Below are 18,817 nucleotides of genomic sequence, written 5' to 3'. Positions count from 1 at the left end.
AGGGAACAGCCCTTCCAAATTGCCCCTAGTCTTCCTAAGTTTGTAAGCAAGGTATACCTTTGCTGTGCTGCAATCTGCAACGACATCAACTTTTGGGGGGAATTTTGGGAACTCCAAAGCAGCTGAAACACACACAAAAAATCAAAAATCAAATCACAAGCTTTCCCCACATTCCATATCAAGGAAAAGACATTGCTGCAACAGAAACCATAGTGAATGTTGGGCAAAATGTGCACCCATTAGGAAAGAAATGCTGTTGCTCTGCAGCTGTGGAACTACACTGACACCTAGTGCCCAAAATATGCAAACCACAAATATGGATATGTATGGGTGATTATGAACGCCAGTCTGTGACAGAGCAGGGAACTTCCTGGGTTCTATCTCTGTTCCATATAAACAGGACTATGGTGCCAATTTTGTATGGAGTATGGAGTAAATGAAATTAAAAGACACCTGCTCCTTGGGAGAAAAGCAATGACAAACCTAGACAGCATCTTAAAAAGCAGAGACATCACCTTGCCAACAAAGGTCCATATAGTTAAAGCTATGGTATGGAAGTGAGAGCTGGACCATAAAGAAGGCTGATCACTGAAGAATTGATGCTTTTGAATTATGGTGCTGGAGGAGACTCTTGAGAGTCCCGTGGACTGCAAGAAGATCAAACCTATCCATTCTTAAGGAAATCAGCCCTGAGTGCTCACTGGAAGGACAGATCCTGAAGCTGAGGCTCCAATATTTTGGCCACCTCATGAGAAGAGAAGACTCCCTGGATAAGACCCTGATGTTGGGAAAGATGGAGGGCACAAGGAGAAGGGGGCAGTAGAGGACGTGATGGTTGGATAGTGTTCTCGAAGATACAAACATGAGTTTGACCAAACTGCGGGAGGCAGTGGAAGACAGGAGTGCCTGGCGTGCTCTGGTCCATGGGGTCACAAAGAGTCGGACACGACTTAACGACTAAACAACCACAAAAATGAGTATAGACCTAGCTATGAATGCAGAGTCATAGTAAGCAACTACTCAAGGTAGGCAAAGAGATTATGTGCATGCAAAACTACACAAACTCACGATCTCTGTATCTCAGCATCACTGCATCCCGAAGTTCTGTGCTCAGCATGATAAGAGGGCAGGTTTCAGTGGTTTTGGGGAAACGATGTGCCTGCAGGTTAGGCTCCAGTTCATAGGAGTAACCCTCAAAGAAATACTCCTGGTGATGGGGAGGTATATTTGTTTGCCTGAAGACATCTTCTAAAAATATGGGGACTCTAAAGAACACAAAGCAGAGGGACAAAGAATCATTGTTTTCATTTACAATGAAGCAGCACCCCTTCTTTATCCAAGACAGGCAGTAGTACCCCCTCTAGAATTCCTTCCCCAGGAAAACTTGCCAAGCCAGCTTTGTTCTCACATTCAATAAATTATTCAAAATATCCTGATTCTAGTAGGCGCATGGATGCTGTTCAAAACTGGGTTAAAAAGACCTGATGTAGGGAATGAAATGACACCATATCCCCTGCCAAATATTGTCAAATAGGGACCACAGAGACTTAGTTAGGGTCACACTAGTCTCCCAAGTCACCGTGATTATTTTAACAGAAATGCAGGATAAAATGTTCAAAACAAAGATAAAAAGAATAGTTACAGAGCAACTCTTCCTCCCTGAACACTAACATTTCAAGAGAAAGTGCCTGCTGTTCTCTTCTGAACACTAAGCAAAGCAAAAACCCTTGATGGTAGTGGATGGTGATGATGATAATAGTCATTATGATCATAATCAATAAAATGATATTTTATTAAGGTAAAGGTAAAGGTACCCCTGCCCGTACGGGCCAGTCGTGTCCGACTCTAGGGTTGCACGCCCATCTCACTTAAGAGGCCGGGGGCCAGCGCTGTCCGAAGACACTTCCGGGTCACGTGGCCAGCGTGACAAGCTGCATCTGGTGAGCCAGCGCAGCACACGGAAACGCCGTTTACCTTCCCGCTAGTAAGCGGTCCCTATTTATCTACTTGCACTTAGGGGTGCTTTCGAACTGCTAGGTTGGCAGGTGCTGGGACCGAGCAACGGGAGCGCACCCCGCCGCGGGGATTCGAACCGCCGACCTGACGATCGGAAGTCCTAGGTGCTGGGTTTTACCCACAGCGCCACCCGCATCCCTGATATTTTATTAGACCCACTTAAATTGATGCAGGATCATTCAGGCTTTCTGCCTTAACCTATTTCATATATTCTACTGTAGATTACTATTCTGCTAGATGACTACTCTCCCTAAGGCAGCCATCATAACATTAATCACCCAGGTGAACATGACTGTGACCCACCTACTGCTTCCTAGAAGTGAAGTCAGCAAAGTTTTTGTGCCACACAGAATTAATAGGTTCTCAATCAATAGTCATTCATTAAAAAATAGGCATTTGAATATTCTGATCTTGTCAGAAACTAGGAGGAAACAGCAATTTAAGAGTCACCCTATTTCTTTATACAGCAATTCCAAAACATCCAGTGCCTGTGAGATAATAGCAAGGCACATCAGCTTTATTTATTTAACCAAATACTTTATCTCCAATATTCAAAAACCCAGAACTCAACTTTCCACCTCTAGAATGCAGAGTGCTGCCACAACAGCAACCCTCAGTTCTGGATATTGTTATTTATATGCAACTTAAGCTTTCTCAACTATTTATAGCTAATTTGCCAACCTGTAGTAAAACTCTGGCCTGAGCATTAGATTAGGGCACTTGGATTCTACTCCCTTCTCTGCCCAAGGCAACAATCCTTACGTGTTGTAGGAGTGGATGTAGATCTTGTGCATGGTAGCTTGCGACAAAGAAAAGACGTGGATTATCTTTCTATGCAAGATGTCATTGGTTTCAGCAAAAAACTGATCAAAGCCCCAGCACTCCTCTTGATTAGCCTCTAGGATGCTTGCCAGGATGGGGACGAGCTGCCTCTTCAGCCCACTGTAAGGAATAGAGGAGAAAACCCAGACGTTACTGCTGACCCCAATTTCCCAAGGAGTGAGAAGTTCTTCCAGTGTGAATCAGTTTCCTTTGGAACAAGGGCACAGGACCCTTCTGGCATTTAGCAATATTTGTGTTTATTTACAAAGATTCAGGTTGAGCATAGGTAGAGAGATTTACAGCATTAATACCACAATAGATACTTTCCCTCATCAGATTTCTATGGAGGGCCTCTTGCACCTTAAAGATGCTTCCAGAGCTCTAGTTGGTTTTCTGAGCTGCAGCCTACCTCTTGCCTGAGTCACACTCTTTCTTCTTCCTGAAACCACTCAAGAAGCTTTCTTTGCTCCCTCATTCAAACCAGCCTGATGAGGAAAAATAAGCCCCCTTCCCTAAAAGAGTCTCATCGTCTTCTAGAAAAGCAGTGAGAGCAGAGGGATGCTGTAAGCCAGAGCAGCTGGCGAGGTGGCCAGAGCAGCCAGTCTTGCAGAGACAATCTAGTTCTACCCACCACACCCCCGGAATGGCTGTCTGTCAAAGTGCTGGCATGAAAAGAGGGTGTTGTTATTAAGTCTGCCTGATCAGATTGCTCTTAACTAATGTGGCCAGATCCTGCAAAAACAGAAGGCCCAACTTCTGTTTTAATAGTATCCCTGCCTGATGGGATATGCTTCCAATGAAAAAACCCCAAACAAAACCCCATTCACATTCAATTACTGAAGAGATGTCATGCTTCACAGGGGGGTGCTGGTTTAAGTGGAATCCACGTGATCCTTGCAACTCTATGGGATCTGCAGTTGTTCAAATGTAACTGGTAAGGAATAGACGCCAACCAAGGGCATGTAGCAACCAACCACGCCTATGCCTGCCTCTGGTATGGAGTAAGGGAACAGACAGAAATATTTATTCATCTCTCTTAGGCATCCAAACTTGGGGTCACCCAATGAAATTGGCAATGGATTCAGGACAGACAAAGGGAAGGAACTTTTTCCATACAGTGCATAATTATGCAACTAAGAACTAGTGCCCGGGCTTATGTTTTTCATGCTCGCTCCCCACCCCATTTCCTTTTGCATTGTGTCTTTTAAATTGTAAGCCTTTTGGCAAGGACTGTCTTTTCAATGATATGTGTAAGCTACCTGGGAGCCTTTTACAGCCAAAAATACAAACTCTTGGAGCCCCCACCTTGATTAGGACTGATTTAGATGTATTTAAATGAGGATTAGGCAATTTGATGGAGGTTCTTAAAGCCTGCCAGAGTTCCATGATCTCTCAGATGCAAATTGTGTACAGTGGTACCTCAAGTTAAGAACTTAATTCGTTCTGGAGGTCTGTTGTTAACCTGAAATTGTTCTTAACCTGAAGCACCACTTTAGCTAATGGGGCCTCCTGCTGCCGCTGCACTGCTGCTGCACGATTTCTGTTCTCATCCTGAAGCAAAGTTCTTAACCCAAGGTAATATTTCTGGGTTAGCGGAGTCTGTAACCTGAAGCGTATGTAACCCGAGGTACCACTGTATGTGGGTGGATATCTATGTGCCTTTCACACACAATTAGATAGCAAAAACAAACAAACATGACCTGCATTGTGTGAAAGAGCCTTGATAATAAAAAATATGAGCTGTCCATGTTTACTCAAAAGCAAGTCCCACTACATCCAACAGGACCTACTCCCAGGTAAGGTTTAAGATAAGTAAGAGATTGTGCTGCAGAATTTCTAACACTCTTGATCATTAGCTTATCCAATCCCTTTCTACTTACACAGAAAGCCGGCATGTGATTGGAAGCTCATAGGTCCACATGATGGCTCCACTCTCTTGCTCTTGGGTTCCTGCTATAGCTCCAGTAGGTTTCTCAGTTGTTATTTTGTACCTGTTGAATGAAGCACCCCATCTTTAGGAGTTAGCAAGAATGGTGAGATTATCACCCTTACACAGATATATGTAACATCAATTTGGATGTGTTGTGTTCCCTCCTCTCTCCCCACCCCCCACTTTTTAGTGTGTGAAGAAGAGATAAAGCAGGCAAATCAAGAAAACATACAAAATACATACATGATTTCCTTGTTCCTGCGTGGTCCCCCAAATGGGATAAATGGGAGGCTGCCTGTGGCTGCATGGTAAAATGTCACCCCAATACTCCAAAGATCTACGGTCACCCCATAAGCCTTCTGTTGGGGCTTCTTCAGCACTGCTCGCTTATACATGTCTGGGTGCTTTAAGTGATAAGGTAAAAGAAAAGGAAAAAAGGAAAGATGGATTGAGTATTAAGGCCATTCAAGCTTTTAAAAGCCACAAATGAAATAGGGAATAAAATAAGTAATGCGTGCTAAAATTAAATCTGCAACATTCAGTTGATCAGTTAGATTAGAACAGATGAACAACTGAACTAAAAAAACCCTACCTCCCATTAAAACAAGCAGCAGTTTTTAGAAAATATATTTTTAAATAAGATCACGTCTAAAAACAGGAGATGGAAAGCACCATCTTTAAAAAATGTACTGTATTCTCCTTTCTCTCTCAAACAAGAGGAATGCCTATAAAATGTGAATAACCTAAAGTGAAGATTATGCGCTTCTTGCTTCAGAAATATCAATTTTATCCAGATATAGATTTATGCAAATTTAATCAATAGCTTGATTAACCTGGAGGCAGAACACAACCATCATGACTAGCAGCCACTGCAAGCTTTATTCTCCATGAATTTGTCTGATCCCATTTTAAAGCCCCCACCACATCCTAGGGCAGCAAATTCTTTAGTTTATTAATCAGCCTATACTTTCTTTCATCTGTTCTGAATCACCCATTCTTCAGCTTCATTGGATGACTCTGCAGGTTACCCAAACGTAACGACCCTAATAGCACAAAGCACAGTAAGGTAAAGGTAAAGGTAAAGGTACCCCTGCCCGTACGGGCCAGTCTTGCCAGACTCTAGGGTTGTGCGCCCATCTCACTCAAGAGGCCGGGGGCCAGCGCTGTCCGCAGACACTTCCGGGTCACGTGGCCAGTGTGACAAAGCTGCATCTGGCGAGCCAGCGCAGCACACGGAAATGCCGTTTACCTTCCCGCTGGTAAGCGGTCCCTATTTATCTACTTGCACCCGGGGGTGCTTTCGAACTGCTAGGTTGGCAGGCACTGGGACAGAACGACGGGAGCGCACCCTGCCGTGGGGATTCGAACCGCCGACCTGATGATCGGCAAGTCCTAGGCACTGAGGTTTTACCCACATCGCCACCCGCGTCCCACAAAGCACAGTAACTCCCATTAAATGTTCCTTTCTTCTGGAAACAGAAGATTGCGATGTCTACTCTGGAATGACCCTATTTTTCTATTTAAAAAAATGACCCAGCTCTCCGTGTTCAACCTGCAAAAAAGATTCCCGCCCCCCCGCCCGCCGAATTATCTGTCAGTAGGAATCTTCAGCCTTCTTTTACTAATAAAAAAATCTCCAGCATTCCACTTTACTCACAAGATATTCTTCTGTCCCATAAACTGATTCAAACTTTTCGTCATCGTCTAGTTCTCGGGCAGCCCCAAAATCAGTCAGTTTGTAGATATTTTGGTTATCGTCTCCAACCAGCCTCATGATGTTTCCGGGTTTGATATCTCTGTGGACAACCCCATTCTGACGGAGATGGTTCATGCCAGCCACTAAAAAAGGAAGAAAGATGTGATCATTCTTCTGTAAAAAGGCACTAACAGGAATCAGAATTTTCTGGTTTTTCTGGGCTTTCTCCCATGACAAAAGTAACATGAAGATACACAATGGCCTGGTTCACACGTAATGCTAAACCATGGTTTATTAAACCATGACTTAGATCTATGGTTATAAGTTGCTCATTAACCAATACATTGGGGGGGGGGGTCCATTGGAACTAGATTGGGACTGTTTGTGGTGGAGGGGGATTTATGTATTTGTCCCCATCAGGGTCCTGATTGGAACTAATCCTTCCTGACCATGGCAGATTTCACTTGTGAATAGTTTATGTAGGCACATGTGTGAGGTGGGGGCAACTGCAATCAGGGCCATGTCAGGGGCAAAGGCTTAAAGCCCCCACCCTCCCATACTGTGATCCTGATCCAGCTTGGCTGCCCACATGCTTGCTACTTATGTTTAGAAAAGTAAACACACCATGGCTAAGGCCATGAATAATGTCACATCTAGTTTAGCACTGTATTGGAACACAGGAAACATTATGTTTGAAGGCTGTGCAAAGTCATTTGAAGGATGTAAGATTCATCTTGGCCCACAGAGCAGTCACACTTACTTACCTACACAGTGCAACACTATGAGGAACTCTGATTCTGACAAGCCAAAGGCATTTTCTGGGTCTTCTAAGAGGCTCAGCAGGCTCCCGCCTGAACAGTACTCCATCACCAACACCTTCTGTTTGCAGCTTTCCTGTGTTTGAATTTGAGGGCAAAAATGAAATCCCACCTTATGGGGGTTGAGCTGTATGCCTGATAGCATGCACTCCGTTACAGAATGTGCTAGTGCTCCAATCATCTTGTGCTGCAACAGCAGAAGCTAGCATAAATCCCCTGCAAGACTAAGGGCACTAATACATGTCATACACAATACACAATACAACTGATGAGTCTGGTTATCTGAAGGGGAAGATAAAGACCAAGTGGGGAGGGGGCTTCTTAAGCCTTTCTCTTTATGCTGTTTCTTCCCCCTGCTGAAAATCCACAAAGCTGCTTTTAACCTCATTGGTAAAATACGGGGTTTTTAATCTGTTCTCATAAAAAGTAAAAGCAGTTGCAAGCAAAGGGGTGTGCATGTGTGTTTTTTAGCTATACACCACATGTAGTTTCTGGCTAATCAACTTTTCTGTTCAGAAAAGAACTACCGTATTTTTCGCACCATTGGACGCACTTTTTTACTCTTAAAAAGTAAGGGGAAATGTCTGTGCGTCCTATGGAGCGAATGTGTGGTCCCTGGGGCCAAATTGTCGGAGTGCAGCACACTCTTGGACTGGTCTTTGGTAGTGGTGGTGGAGCCGCGCTCCCCTGCCGGCAGCCTCGGCTTCCCTCTGCCGCCCCGGGAAGCTTTGGAGCAAGGGGAGGGCTGTGCGCCCCTGCCCCACACTCCTGGGCTGCTGAATGGGGGCGGGGGGGAGAGCCGCGCTCTCCTGCTGGCAGCCTCGGCTTCCCCCTGCAGCCCCGGGAAGCTTTGGAGGAACGGGAGGGCTTTGCGCCCCTGCCCCACACTCCTGGGCTGCTGAATGGGGGCGGAGGGGAGAGCTGCGCTCATCTGCCGGCAGCCTCGGCTTTCCTCTGCAGCCCCGGGAAGCTTTGGAGCAAGGGGAGGGCTGTGCGCCCCTGCCCCACACTCCTGGGCTGCTGAATGGGGGCGGAGGGGAGAGCCGCGCTCATCTGCTGGCAGCCTCGGCTTCCCTCTGCAGCCCCGGGAAGCTTTGGAGCAAGGGGAGGGCTGTGCGCCCCTGCCCCACACTCCTGGGCTGCTGAATGGGGGCGGAGGGGAGAGCTGCGCTCATCTGCCGGCAGCCTCGGCTTTCCTCTGCAGCCCCGGGAAGCTTTGGAGCAAGGGGAGGGCTGTGCGCCCCTGCCCCACACTCCTGGGCTGCTGAATGGGGGCGGAGGGGAGAGCTGCGCTCATCTGCCGGCAGCCTCGGCTTCCCCCTGCCGCCCCGGGAAGCTTTGGAGCAAGGGGAGGGCTGTGCGCCCCTGCCCCACACTCCTGGGCTGCTGAATGGGGGCGGGGGGGAGAGCCGCGCTCTCCTGCTGGCAGCCTCGGCTTCCCCCTGCAGCCCCGGGAAGCTTTGGAGGAACGGGAGGGCTTTGCGCCCCTGCCCCACACTCCTGGGCTGCTGAATGGGGGCGGAGGGGAGAGCTGCGCTCATCTGCCGGCAGCCTCGGCTTTCCTCTGCAGCCCCGGGAAGCTTTGGAGCAAGGGGAGGGCTGTGCGCCCCTGCCCCACACTCCTGGGCTGCTGAATGGGGGCGGAGGGGAGAGCCGCGCTCATCTGCTGGCAGCCTCGGCTTCCCTCTGCAGCCCCGGGAAGCTTTGGAGCAAGGGGAGGGCTGTGCGCCCCTGCCCCACACTCCTGGGCTGCTGAATGGGGGCGGAGGGGAGAGCTGCGCTCATCTGCCGGCAGCCTCGGCTTTCCTCTGCAGCCCCGGGAAGCTTTGGAGCAAGGGGAGGGCTGTGCGCCCCTGCCCCACACTCCTGGGCTGCTGAATGGGGGCGGAGGGGAGAGCTGCGCTCATCTGCCGGCAGCCTCGGCTTCCCCCTGCAGCCCCGGGAAGCTTTGGAGGAACGGGAGGGCTGTGCGCCCATCCCCCGTGCTTCTGGGCTGTTGAATGGGGGAGGTGGGGAGAGCCTCGCTCGTCTGCCGGCAGCCTCGGCTTCCCTCTGCAGCTTTGGAGCAACGGGAAGGCTGTGCACCCATGCCCCACGCTCCAGGGCTGCTGAATGGGGGTGGGGGGATGCTGCTCTGCCAGCAGCCTGCCCTTCCCCTCAAGGTTTGGAGCAGTGGGCAGGCTGTGCGCCCATGCCCCACACTCCAGGGCTGCTGAATGGGGGTGGGGGGTGCTGCTCTGCCAGCAGCCTGCCCTTCCCCTTAAGGTTTGGAGCAGTGGGCAGGCTGTGCGCCCATGCCCCACACTCCAGGGCTGCTAAAAGGGGGTGGGGGGTGCTGCTCTGCCAGCAGCCTGCCCTTCCCCTCAAGGTTTGGAGCAGTGGGCAGGCTGTGCGCCCATGCCCCACACTCCAGGGCTGCTGAATGGGGGTGGGGGGTGCTGCTCTGCCAGCAGCCTGCCCTTACCCTCAAGGTTTGGAGCAGTGGGCAGGCTGTGCGCCCATGCCCCACACTCCAGGGCTGCTGAATGGGGGTGGGGGGTGCTGCTCTGCCAGCAGCCTGCCCTTACCCTCAAGGTTTGGAGCAGTGGGCAGTCTGTGCGCCCATGCCCCACGCTCCAGGGCTGCTGAATGGGGGCGGGGGGTGCTGCTCTGCCAGCAGCCTGCCCTTCCCCTCAAGGTTTGGAGCAGTGGGCAGGCTGTTCACTGAGAGAGGGGAGGAAGAGGACGAAGAGGAAGGGGGACCAAGAAGCTGGGTGAAGGGAGATGAGGTACCATAGGTTGCCGTGAGTGGAGAGTCATGGTAGAGGGCAAAGGAGAGGGAGCAGTGAAGGGGAGAAATTGTAGACGTCACCTGAGGAGTTTGGGTGAAAGGGATGGAGTGGAGGAGGCTGGAAAAGGGGACTGTTCTGCTGGGGGGGGGAGAAAAATGTGGGGAAAAGGAAAGCCTCCCAAGCCTGCTACTGAGAAGCTCTGCTTGGCTGTTTCTTGACTGTAATTCAAGTAAAGGGAATGTTTGCGAGCAGCTGGCAGGCTGTTCGCTGAGAGAGGGGAGGAAGAGGATTGAGAGGAAAAAATGTGGCATTAGCAATGCTTTGGATGGATACGAAGATGGTATTTTACATGAAGATAGCGAAGAAAGTGATGTCTCTGACTGTGAGCAACTGAGCTTCATAAATTCTGACTTTAGCAGAGATGAGTTCTTGGGATTCACAGAAGACTAGAAGAGTACTCAAACCTTAAAGTCTCTCTTCATTTGTTAATGACAGTGATGATGGTTCTTAATGCATTGTTGACTGCTGTTCACTTTACATGGCTGTAATGTGATTCTGATATACCAGTTGTTTATTAAATACAGTAGTTTATACAACATTTGATTCAGAATATTTTTTCCTTGTTTTCCTCCTCTAAAAACTAGATGCGCCCTATGGTCGGGTGCGTCCAATGGAGCGAAAAATACGGTAACTGAAGAGAGCGAAGTAATGGGAGCAAGTAAGCAACTCTCAGACACAGCCTAGTCCCTGCCCATCTGATGCACTTCATCTATGGGTGTATCTTCAGTCTCTTTCCAAATGATAGGATGGAAGTAGCGTGCAGAAGGAAGTGAAGAGGAGACCATATAAGCACATGATCTGAAGTCAGTAAGGGTAAATTATCCCTGTGTATATATCTGGGTTTGAGCCCCAAGGTCCTGTTGGGTCAGCATCTCAAAGCACATTCCCACCGTAGGATGAAAATGAGTCCTCTTGGTCATAGCAATGTTCTCAAGTTACTTTCTACTGTTTGGGGGAAATCTGCATATTATTTAACATGAGAGCAGTCCTGCCGGATCAGACCAAAGGCCCGTCTAGTCCAACATTTCTGTCCTCATTTGGCCAACTGGATGCCCACAGAAAGCCCACTAGCAGGATCTGTGTGCAACTGTGCTCACCCTATTCGTGACTCACTATAGTTCACGCAACCGTCACACATGCTGATAACAGGGGTTTGGCATGCAGCAATGTCTGGTTTTTTTCCTTCAGTTAATTACAGGTGCAGGGGATCTGGTTTTGATCAGGATTACAGCTCATGGGAATTCAGGAAAGATTTATTCCTTCCCTTCTTAGACGTGATTAGGACAAAAATCCCCCCGCCCATTCTATGGGGGCGTGTAAAGTTCCCATTAGTTTCTAACCCTGGTAGCTGTGCCAGAGAGGGTGGGATTTTTTCATCCTGATCATGGCTGGGGAGGGAAAGGATAAACTCCTCACATACGGTGATCTGTTAAAAATTGGGATGGGCTGCATCTGGAATGTAACTTCCATACAAAAAGTCACTAGCCCTTAAATGCACACTGAGAACAGATTCGTCACAACGCAGACACTTGGCTGCTTCACTGCCCAGGGACTGGTAAGATTTTCCAGTCTACTAATTGCTCATTGCGTATAGACTGGATGGGTGACAAAAGCATTTAGCACTCAAAATGATGCCTTTGCTTTTCATTCCTAAGAGCGACATATGCTGAGACTGGTCCTCAGGAGAGACTGCAAAAGATAGAATGGCACAGTAAACTTGGAAACCAGGGACACCACAATCCAATACAAGCCAGCAGGCAGAGGAACTGCCTCTTATCCTTGTTTGCATTTTCTACTTCCTTCACAGCTATGAAGACTCATTCCTCTATTCCCTTGTGAGGGGAATTCCCACCCTGCCCGCCCTCCAATTCATCAGTGTGCTTAAAGCTCAAGTGTGCTTAGGCAAAAATAATAAAACTATACAGTACAGCTCTCCTGAAACTATACCACTTCAGAATACAGGTAGGAAAAAAAATGTATGATTGAATTCTATGTGGTCCTAAGTTTTGAATTAAAAAACCGCCCTGCCTGTAGCACACTAGTCTTACTGTCTTACTGGATCTCTACAAGCTGAGAGGACCTTATTATTATTATTTAGGAAAAGCTTCGATCAGACAATTTTTTTGTTCAGAGGTAGTCAATGTGGCATTTAAATCATTTCTATTTAAGGTTGATGTGAGTTATGGTCTAAAACACCTGACAGATATTACCTTGGCTACCCTTGCCTGAGTTGCTTTTCCCCTAATCTCACTGTCTGGAAACACTTTCAAACCTCAGGATTTTGAGAGGTTAATAACATTCTGTGGTACATAGATATGGAAGGGAAATTCCCAGAAAGATGTAGGCCATTGGCATGTTGTAAAATAGGAACACAGAAAGCCGCCTTATACCAAGTCAGACAATGAGTCCATCTACCTCAGTACTGTCTACTCTGACTGGCAGCACCACTCCAGGATTCCCGGATTCCCAGCCCTACCCTGATATGCCAGGAACTTTCCTACATGCATGGAATTTCCCTTTTTTTATAGCCGCTGCACACAGATAGATGCTCTACCACAGAACTATGGCCCTACTCCTTCATTGAAAATGGATGTTGATGAGAAGCCCTGGCACAAATTAAGGCAGCAGTAGGGATTCTTTGATGGGCTAGCAGGTCAGCAAGTGCCTAAATCAAGGGTACCCAAGTGGTGTCCTCCAGACAAAGTTGAACTCCTAACTCCCATCAAGCTGGACTTACAGGTCATGCAAGTTGGGGCAGGTTGGAGCTGCAGTCCAAGCGCATATGGAGGGCACCACACTGCCTACCTCTGATCTGAATACTGTGCCGAAGAAGGCAATGTTGTCCAACATGCTGGTGTGCCATTGCCAAAAATAACGAATAACTCCACATGGCACATTTAGTATAAACAAGTGACCTGATAAACAGAAGTGCTGTTCAGGCAAGGCTAAAGTAACAGTATGCTATGTATGGAGGGGAGAACATATACACACTGTATAAACATCCTTGATAAACAAGATTCAGTAATCACAGTGTTCAGTTAAGATACGTTTTAGCGGGGTGTTACACAATGCCACCATTATCACACCAACCATAACACATACATCAGCCTTTGTTTGAAAGTGAAAACCACAACTTACAATCTCTTCCACGGCAAAAAGCTTGACAATGTTCTGGTGGTTTAACTTCCTCAGCACCTCAAACTCCCTTATCTGCACCTCCTGAGGTCTCATGTAACTGGCATTGTTGAAGACTTTCACAGCAACCAGTTCTCCTGATTTCTGGGGGGTGGGGGGCAGGGAGGAAACAAAGGGGAGGGCTTCAGGAACCTTTATTCATTCTATATGACCCTGCAGCATGTAAACATGAAAGAGGGGAGAGGCACATCTCCAAAACATGCAGCAGAAAAGTCACCATATTTTGTTTACTTATTCCCATGGGTTCCAGCTATTTCATTTGCTCTGTGGAATATTCTGAAGTGATTAACAATTTTAAAAACCCAGATTCAAATCCAATACAGATACAGATTTCATTTATATAGTTTGTTCCTAGCACCCAAGGTGCTCAGAAATAATAAAAATGCAATAAAAAGACCTATAAGAAAATAAAAGAAAAAGAGCAGATAAAGCTTGTCATCCAAAGAAAAAGGAACAAGGAGGAGGGGGATAAATAGTGAGCAGGTGAAAACGAGTTGTTGCTTTAAAAATTAAAAAAAAGTATAGGCATTTCGATGGAGGCCATAAGAAACACAAGAAGGCCTTCCTAGGAAGGGAGTGCCAAAGTTTGAGCAGAGCCACTGAGAATACCTCATCTCAGAACTCCCCCAAAAGTGTCCCAGATATTGGTAGGACTCAGAGAGGAGCCTCTGCAAAAGATTTCAAAATTTGATCAGTCTTCTATGAGAGAAGGTGTCCCTTCACGTTACCTGGTCTCAAGCCAGGGCTGTATTGGTCACAATCATAGCTTTGAACACACTAGCCATTTGTTTGATGCACCTCTACACACAGTTGCTGTGAATTTTGCTACATCAGCACAAACTCCTCCAATGGCAGAGCTCTGCTCTGCTGTCACACTCAAGATCGCAGCAGCCACATTGAGCATGATTGTGCTCCAAGCAGCCATGTTAATGTGAAGACCCATGCATTAATAGGGCCCGTGGTGGCATTTTTTTCTAGAAGCAACCCAGTTTTCAGGCAAAAACTCTGCCACCTTAGTTTCTCATGAGAATGAGCTACACTTGAAACAGCCCTGACAATAAAAATCACAAGACTTATTATGGTAAAAAAAAAGCAAGTCTAGCTTTCTAGGGGCATCCCAGCTCTCAAATCCTCTTCTGACCTGGGCTTGGATCTTCAAACCAGTTCTTAACTAAACCATATAACCTTCATCTGCCTCACTTAGGGCTGCTCTGGTAATACTCCACTTCCCATTATTTAAATTAAATTGGTTGGATCATGACTATATTATGCCCCATTGACTTCACATGTGTCAAATCTGTATCCAACCCAATGTATTTATGCCCATTATGTTATGTTCCAGCTCTAAGACTCGTTTTACCGTTATGCCTCAAATTTATGTTGTGTAATTGCTTTGCTAAGTGAACACCACACTCACAGGGCACCCTAGTTATATATATATATATAAAGCCTCCTCACCTTGTTACGGGCTTTGTACACACTGGCTGTGGCACCTTGACCCAGCACATCATCCGTTTTCCAGAGGTAGTTCAACGTGCTTTGCATGGCCAGAAAGGCAGCGGTCTGCTTACGAGCTGCAAGGTAGATGGAAGCAGGCAGCAAATGTCACCAGCAGGCAAGAAACAAGCTGGGTCAGGTTTTCCATCAACTGAGCAATTTCTCCTCTCACTTATGCAAAATGATGTTGGGAAATCCAAGTCTTCAGATCCCTTTTCCAGGAGAGACTCTGAATGCAAGTAGTTGAAGGAAGTCTGAGGTGGGATAGGAAACCACCTGGAGCAATAAGGCAAAATGGTCAGGGCACTGGATTAAAAGGCCATTCAAAATGCTCCCAGCGAGGTGGAGCCACCCTAACCCTATCGTTAGTTCAGAAAGCAAGAGGATTGCAAAACAGCAGGTGAAAGAGGAAATGCTCAGCTTCTTGCATAAAGACTAATGAAATTCCCTGTGTTGCAGCAACAGTGTGTTATGATTAAGATTTTATCTCACTAGTTCCTCCTCAAAGACAGTAGTATCTCTGTGGCCATTTTCTACTTTTTATTTTAAATGGCTAGGCACCTCAAGCTAACCCTTAAGATAGAAGGCTGAATGCTTATTAGAATAATCTCATTTGGAAATCTAGTATATATTTGCATCCAGATCTGCATTGCGGCTAGAAACAAAGCATGAACTGTTGTAAGGTGATGCCCAGAGAACATCAGTCTGGTGATAATGCAGGTCTGGAGCCAAAAATATACTTGGCACCTGATTTTCACTGCTACACTACATCAGCACCACTTTCAGCCATTTAATATTCTACGGTACTACAGCATTTGGTAGAATTTCTGAATGATCCGAGGCTTTCATGTATAGTTATATTTATAAAGAAATCTAATAAATTTAGGCACCAGGCACCAGTTCCTCTTCAACCAGACCTTTGGCTGATTGCTATTCTACAGCCTTTTAAACGTGTCTGTGGAAAGGGGGGTTATTGTATTGCTGTTTTGTTTTTAATTACTTACTTGTTTTTATCCCACATTTTATTCTGTGAACCACCCAGAGAGATCTTATGATGAAGGGTGATTAAAATAAAATAAAATAAAATAAAATAAATAATAGTTCTTTTGGGCAAGAGCCTTAGCTCAGTGTTATAGCATCTCCAGGTAGGACAAGGAAAGACTTTTACCTGTATCCCTAAAGAGTCACTGTCAATGTAGACAAAACAGTGCTAAATGAACCAGCTGCCTGCCTCAGTACTGTATAAGGAAGTTCCCCATATTCTCTATACAGTGGTACCTCGGGTTAATAACTTAATTCGTTCCGGAGGTCCGTTCTTAACCTGAAACTGTTCTTAACCTGAAGCACCACTTTAGTTGATGGGGCCTCCTGCTGCTGCCACGCTGCCGGAGCACGATTTCTGTTCTCATCCTGAAGCAATGTTCTTAACCCGAGGTACTATTTCTGGGTTAGCGGAGTCTGTAACCTGAAGTGTATGTAACTTGAAGCGTATGTAACCCGAGGTACCACTGTACTGCTATGTTCTGCCTACACACACACACTCAATTGTCAGAATTGCTGGCGCTGACCTATTATGTTCAGTTGTGTATTTTTAGCAAAAGTGCAGCCACATCAGGATTTGGTCCCATGTTAGGATGAGCTCAAGGAATGTGATCTCTGAACAATTGGCAGGCCTGAGAGATATTGCATATAACACATGAAGTAACCTTGGAAAGCCCCATCCTTCATGTCCATCAGTATGTGGCACACTCCTGTACACACTCAAGGATAATTAATTTAAAAATTCAATCCAAAACTATGTTCATACATTTTATATCAATTGCACACAATTTCTTGTCCAGCATGAAACGAAGATGGATCTCAACAGTGTTCTCTCCGCCATTGGTGACCCCTGGCCATCTCTAACAATTTCACTTTAGCTCTCACTGATATCCTAGTAAGCTATAGGAATGACGGCTGCAAATAAAATGTCAACCAAATGTCAAGAACTCACAACCTTGGCAGCCACCTTCACACCACATGAATGGGCCAAAACATACACACCTCTGAACAAAAGTTCTAGTATTCCTGCTATTCTAGGATGGCAGAATGTTTTAGTGTTGATTGTAGCATATCCTCTGTGGAGTTATTTCCAAAACATACAGCATACACAGGGGGAGAGGAAACTTTGCTGAACATTGACCAATTTCCTTTAAAAAAAGAATTATGCCCCTAATTTCTGTACTATGGGAAGTAGAAACTGAATCCGCCAGGCTTTTTGATATATTGGATGTTTTATTCCTCTGAGCACAGAAGGAAACAGCAGATACCAGATACCACTGTTTCAAAAGGGCTGCTTTGCTAGCTATGGTAAGAACACCATTTAGCATTCCTTATGAAGGCATGAAAAGAAGAAAAGATTTATATTCGCATGTAATGTACCTCAAATAGAAGTGGTCATGTTAAAGTGCATTAGCACCTTTGATTAAATGGAAGCATCCAGACTCCACTCTGGATCACAGTCTTAAAAGATAGTGAGGCTGTGGTGTTAATATTCATTATATAGGTGTTCAGGGCATCAATTTAATTTAATAATAATAATAATAATAATAATAATAATAATAATAATAAGGTGTGAAGATTAAATGAACAATTGCTGCATCCCCTGTGAAAAAGTCTCATAAGTGCCTCTGGGGCTCATTAAAGAAATACAGCAAATGTTTCCGTATAAAGCCTGCTTCCACGAAAATATACACTTCACCTTTGCATCTCTCTAGTCCTTATAGGCGTTCCTTGCATGCCTTGCAGAAAGTAAAAAAAAACATGCTAAGGCAATTCAAACACGGCATTGCAGGCGGGAACAAACACACCAAAATAGGATAGGATTTGCACCCTACAGGAAGGAAGTGTACAGGCACCGTTCATCTCCTACTACTGCCAATGTAAGCCGGACGCAAGGGAGTCATAAATCAAGCAGCTCGGTTGCAGATCTTCACAGGTATATTGCGAGCAAAGGATCCTACCTGAAATTGGACAGTCGGTTCTCTCGAGAGATCACAGCTCAACTTCCCCCCGAGGGACTGGCAGGCTTGGTCAGCGAGACCCCGTGCAAGCTCCACGCAGGCGACCCAGTCAGTTTGCGGCTCCTCTGGCTGCCCCACAGCGACTTCCTGCTTTCCTTTTCTCTTAAAGGTACACACACCCGTCTTCTCGGCCCTCCCCGCAGCAGCCGGCGGGAGGAAGCAGGCGCCGGCTGTACCCTGAACCAAATCCTCCTTCACTTTCCTCACCTCCGCGCCGCCAGGCAGTGCCGGATTTGCGTATAAGCTAAACAAGCTATAGCTTAGAGCCCGACTCTCTTGGGGCCCCTCAAAAATGTAAAGAAACACCTGGATGTACATTTCCAAAATATAAGATAAAAACAAATAAAATAAAACCTACATACAGCACCAGTGTTTTGTGTTGTGTAGGCTCCTGTACTATAAGTAATGGGCCCCGCCTGCTCACCTGCTCCCTAAAATATCACTGGTTTGCTATTATTTCATGTTTAGCAAGTTTCTAGAGACTAGATTATGAGTCTTTGTAAACTGTGTTTCTAAAGGAACTTTTGTCGTTGCCAAATGCCAATGTGTTTGCATTATTAAGTTATGAATAAAAAATTATTTTAAGTTAGAGCTTAATAATTATTTCACTATTAATATACTTCTTAAATGTATTTCAGTTCAACAATTACTTGGATAAAATACATATTTTCTTATGTGCAAATGGCTTTAGATACCTATTAGGTCCATAAATTACTATATAGCATATATTCAACACATTTATATCCCATCTTCCTGTACGTGGTTCTCCCCACCCAATTTTAGCCTCATGAGGTAAACTAACCTGAAGGAAGGTGAGTGGTCTAAGGTCACCCAATGAGCTTCATGGCTGAGTAGGGATTTGAACTCTGATCTCTCAGGTGCTAGTTCGACACTCTAACCATGGTGGCTTTTGCGATTCAGACTGCAACCAGAAAGCAGGAAACAATCAA

At 46.1% G+C, this 18,817-nt stretch overlaps 1 protein-coding gene across 5 annotated transcripts in view; it reads right to left on the bottom strand.

The window, feature by feature from the left end:
- IKBKE (inhibitor of nuclear factor kappa B kinase subunit epsilon) overlaps positions 1–18,200 on the bottom strand; it is a 53,813-nt gene extending 35,613 nt beyond the window's left edge. For 2 of the 5 annotated variants that reach the window (XM_077929022.1, XM_077929021.1), the window contains exons 1-9: positions 17,808–18,200; positions 13,252–13,392; positions 7,229–7,358; positions 6,426–6,607; positions 5,012–5,172; positions 4,719–4,829; positions 2,779–2,958; positions 1,069–1,265; positions 58–122 (exon numbers count right to left, since the gene is read on the bottom strand). In XM_077929022.1, coding sequence (XP_077785148.1) covers positions 58–122; positions 1,069–1,265; positions 2,779–2,958; positions 4,719–4,829; positions 5,012–5,172; positions 6,426–6,607; positions 7,229–7,358; positions 13,252–13,392; positions 17,808–18,185 — 1,545 coding nt within the window. In that variant the 5' untranslated portion in view covers positions 18,186–18,200. Of the gene's footprint in view, positions 1–57; positions 123–1,068; positions 1,266–2,778; positions 2,959–4,718; positions 4,830–5,011; positions 5,173–6,425; positions 6,608–7,228; positions 7,359–13,251; positions 13,393–14,766; positions 15,082–17,807 lie in introns of those variants that run through there. The other 3 variants (XM_077929023.1, XM_077929024.1, XM_077929025.1) reach the window with 3 other exon arrangements.
- Between the last annotated feature and the right edge of the window lie 617 nt (positions 18,201–18,817).

Source organism: Podarcis muralis, chromosome 5 (assembly GCF_964188315.1).
Source record: "Podarcis muralis chromosome 5, rPodMur119.hap1.1, whole genome shotgun sequence".
Taxonomy (NCBI): Eukaryota; Metazoa; Chordata; class Lepidosauria; order Squamata; family Lacertidae; genus Podarcis; species Podarcis muralis.
This window is presented reverse-complemented; position numbering and strand designations above follow the sequence as displayed.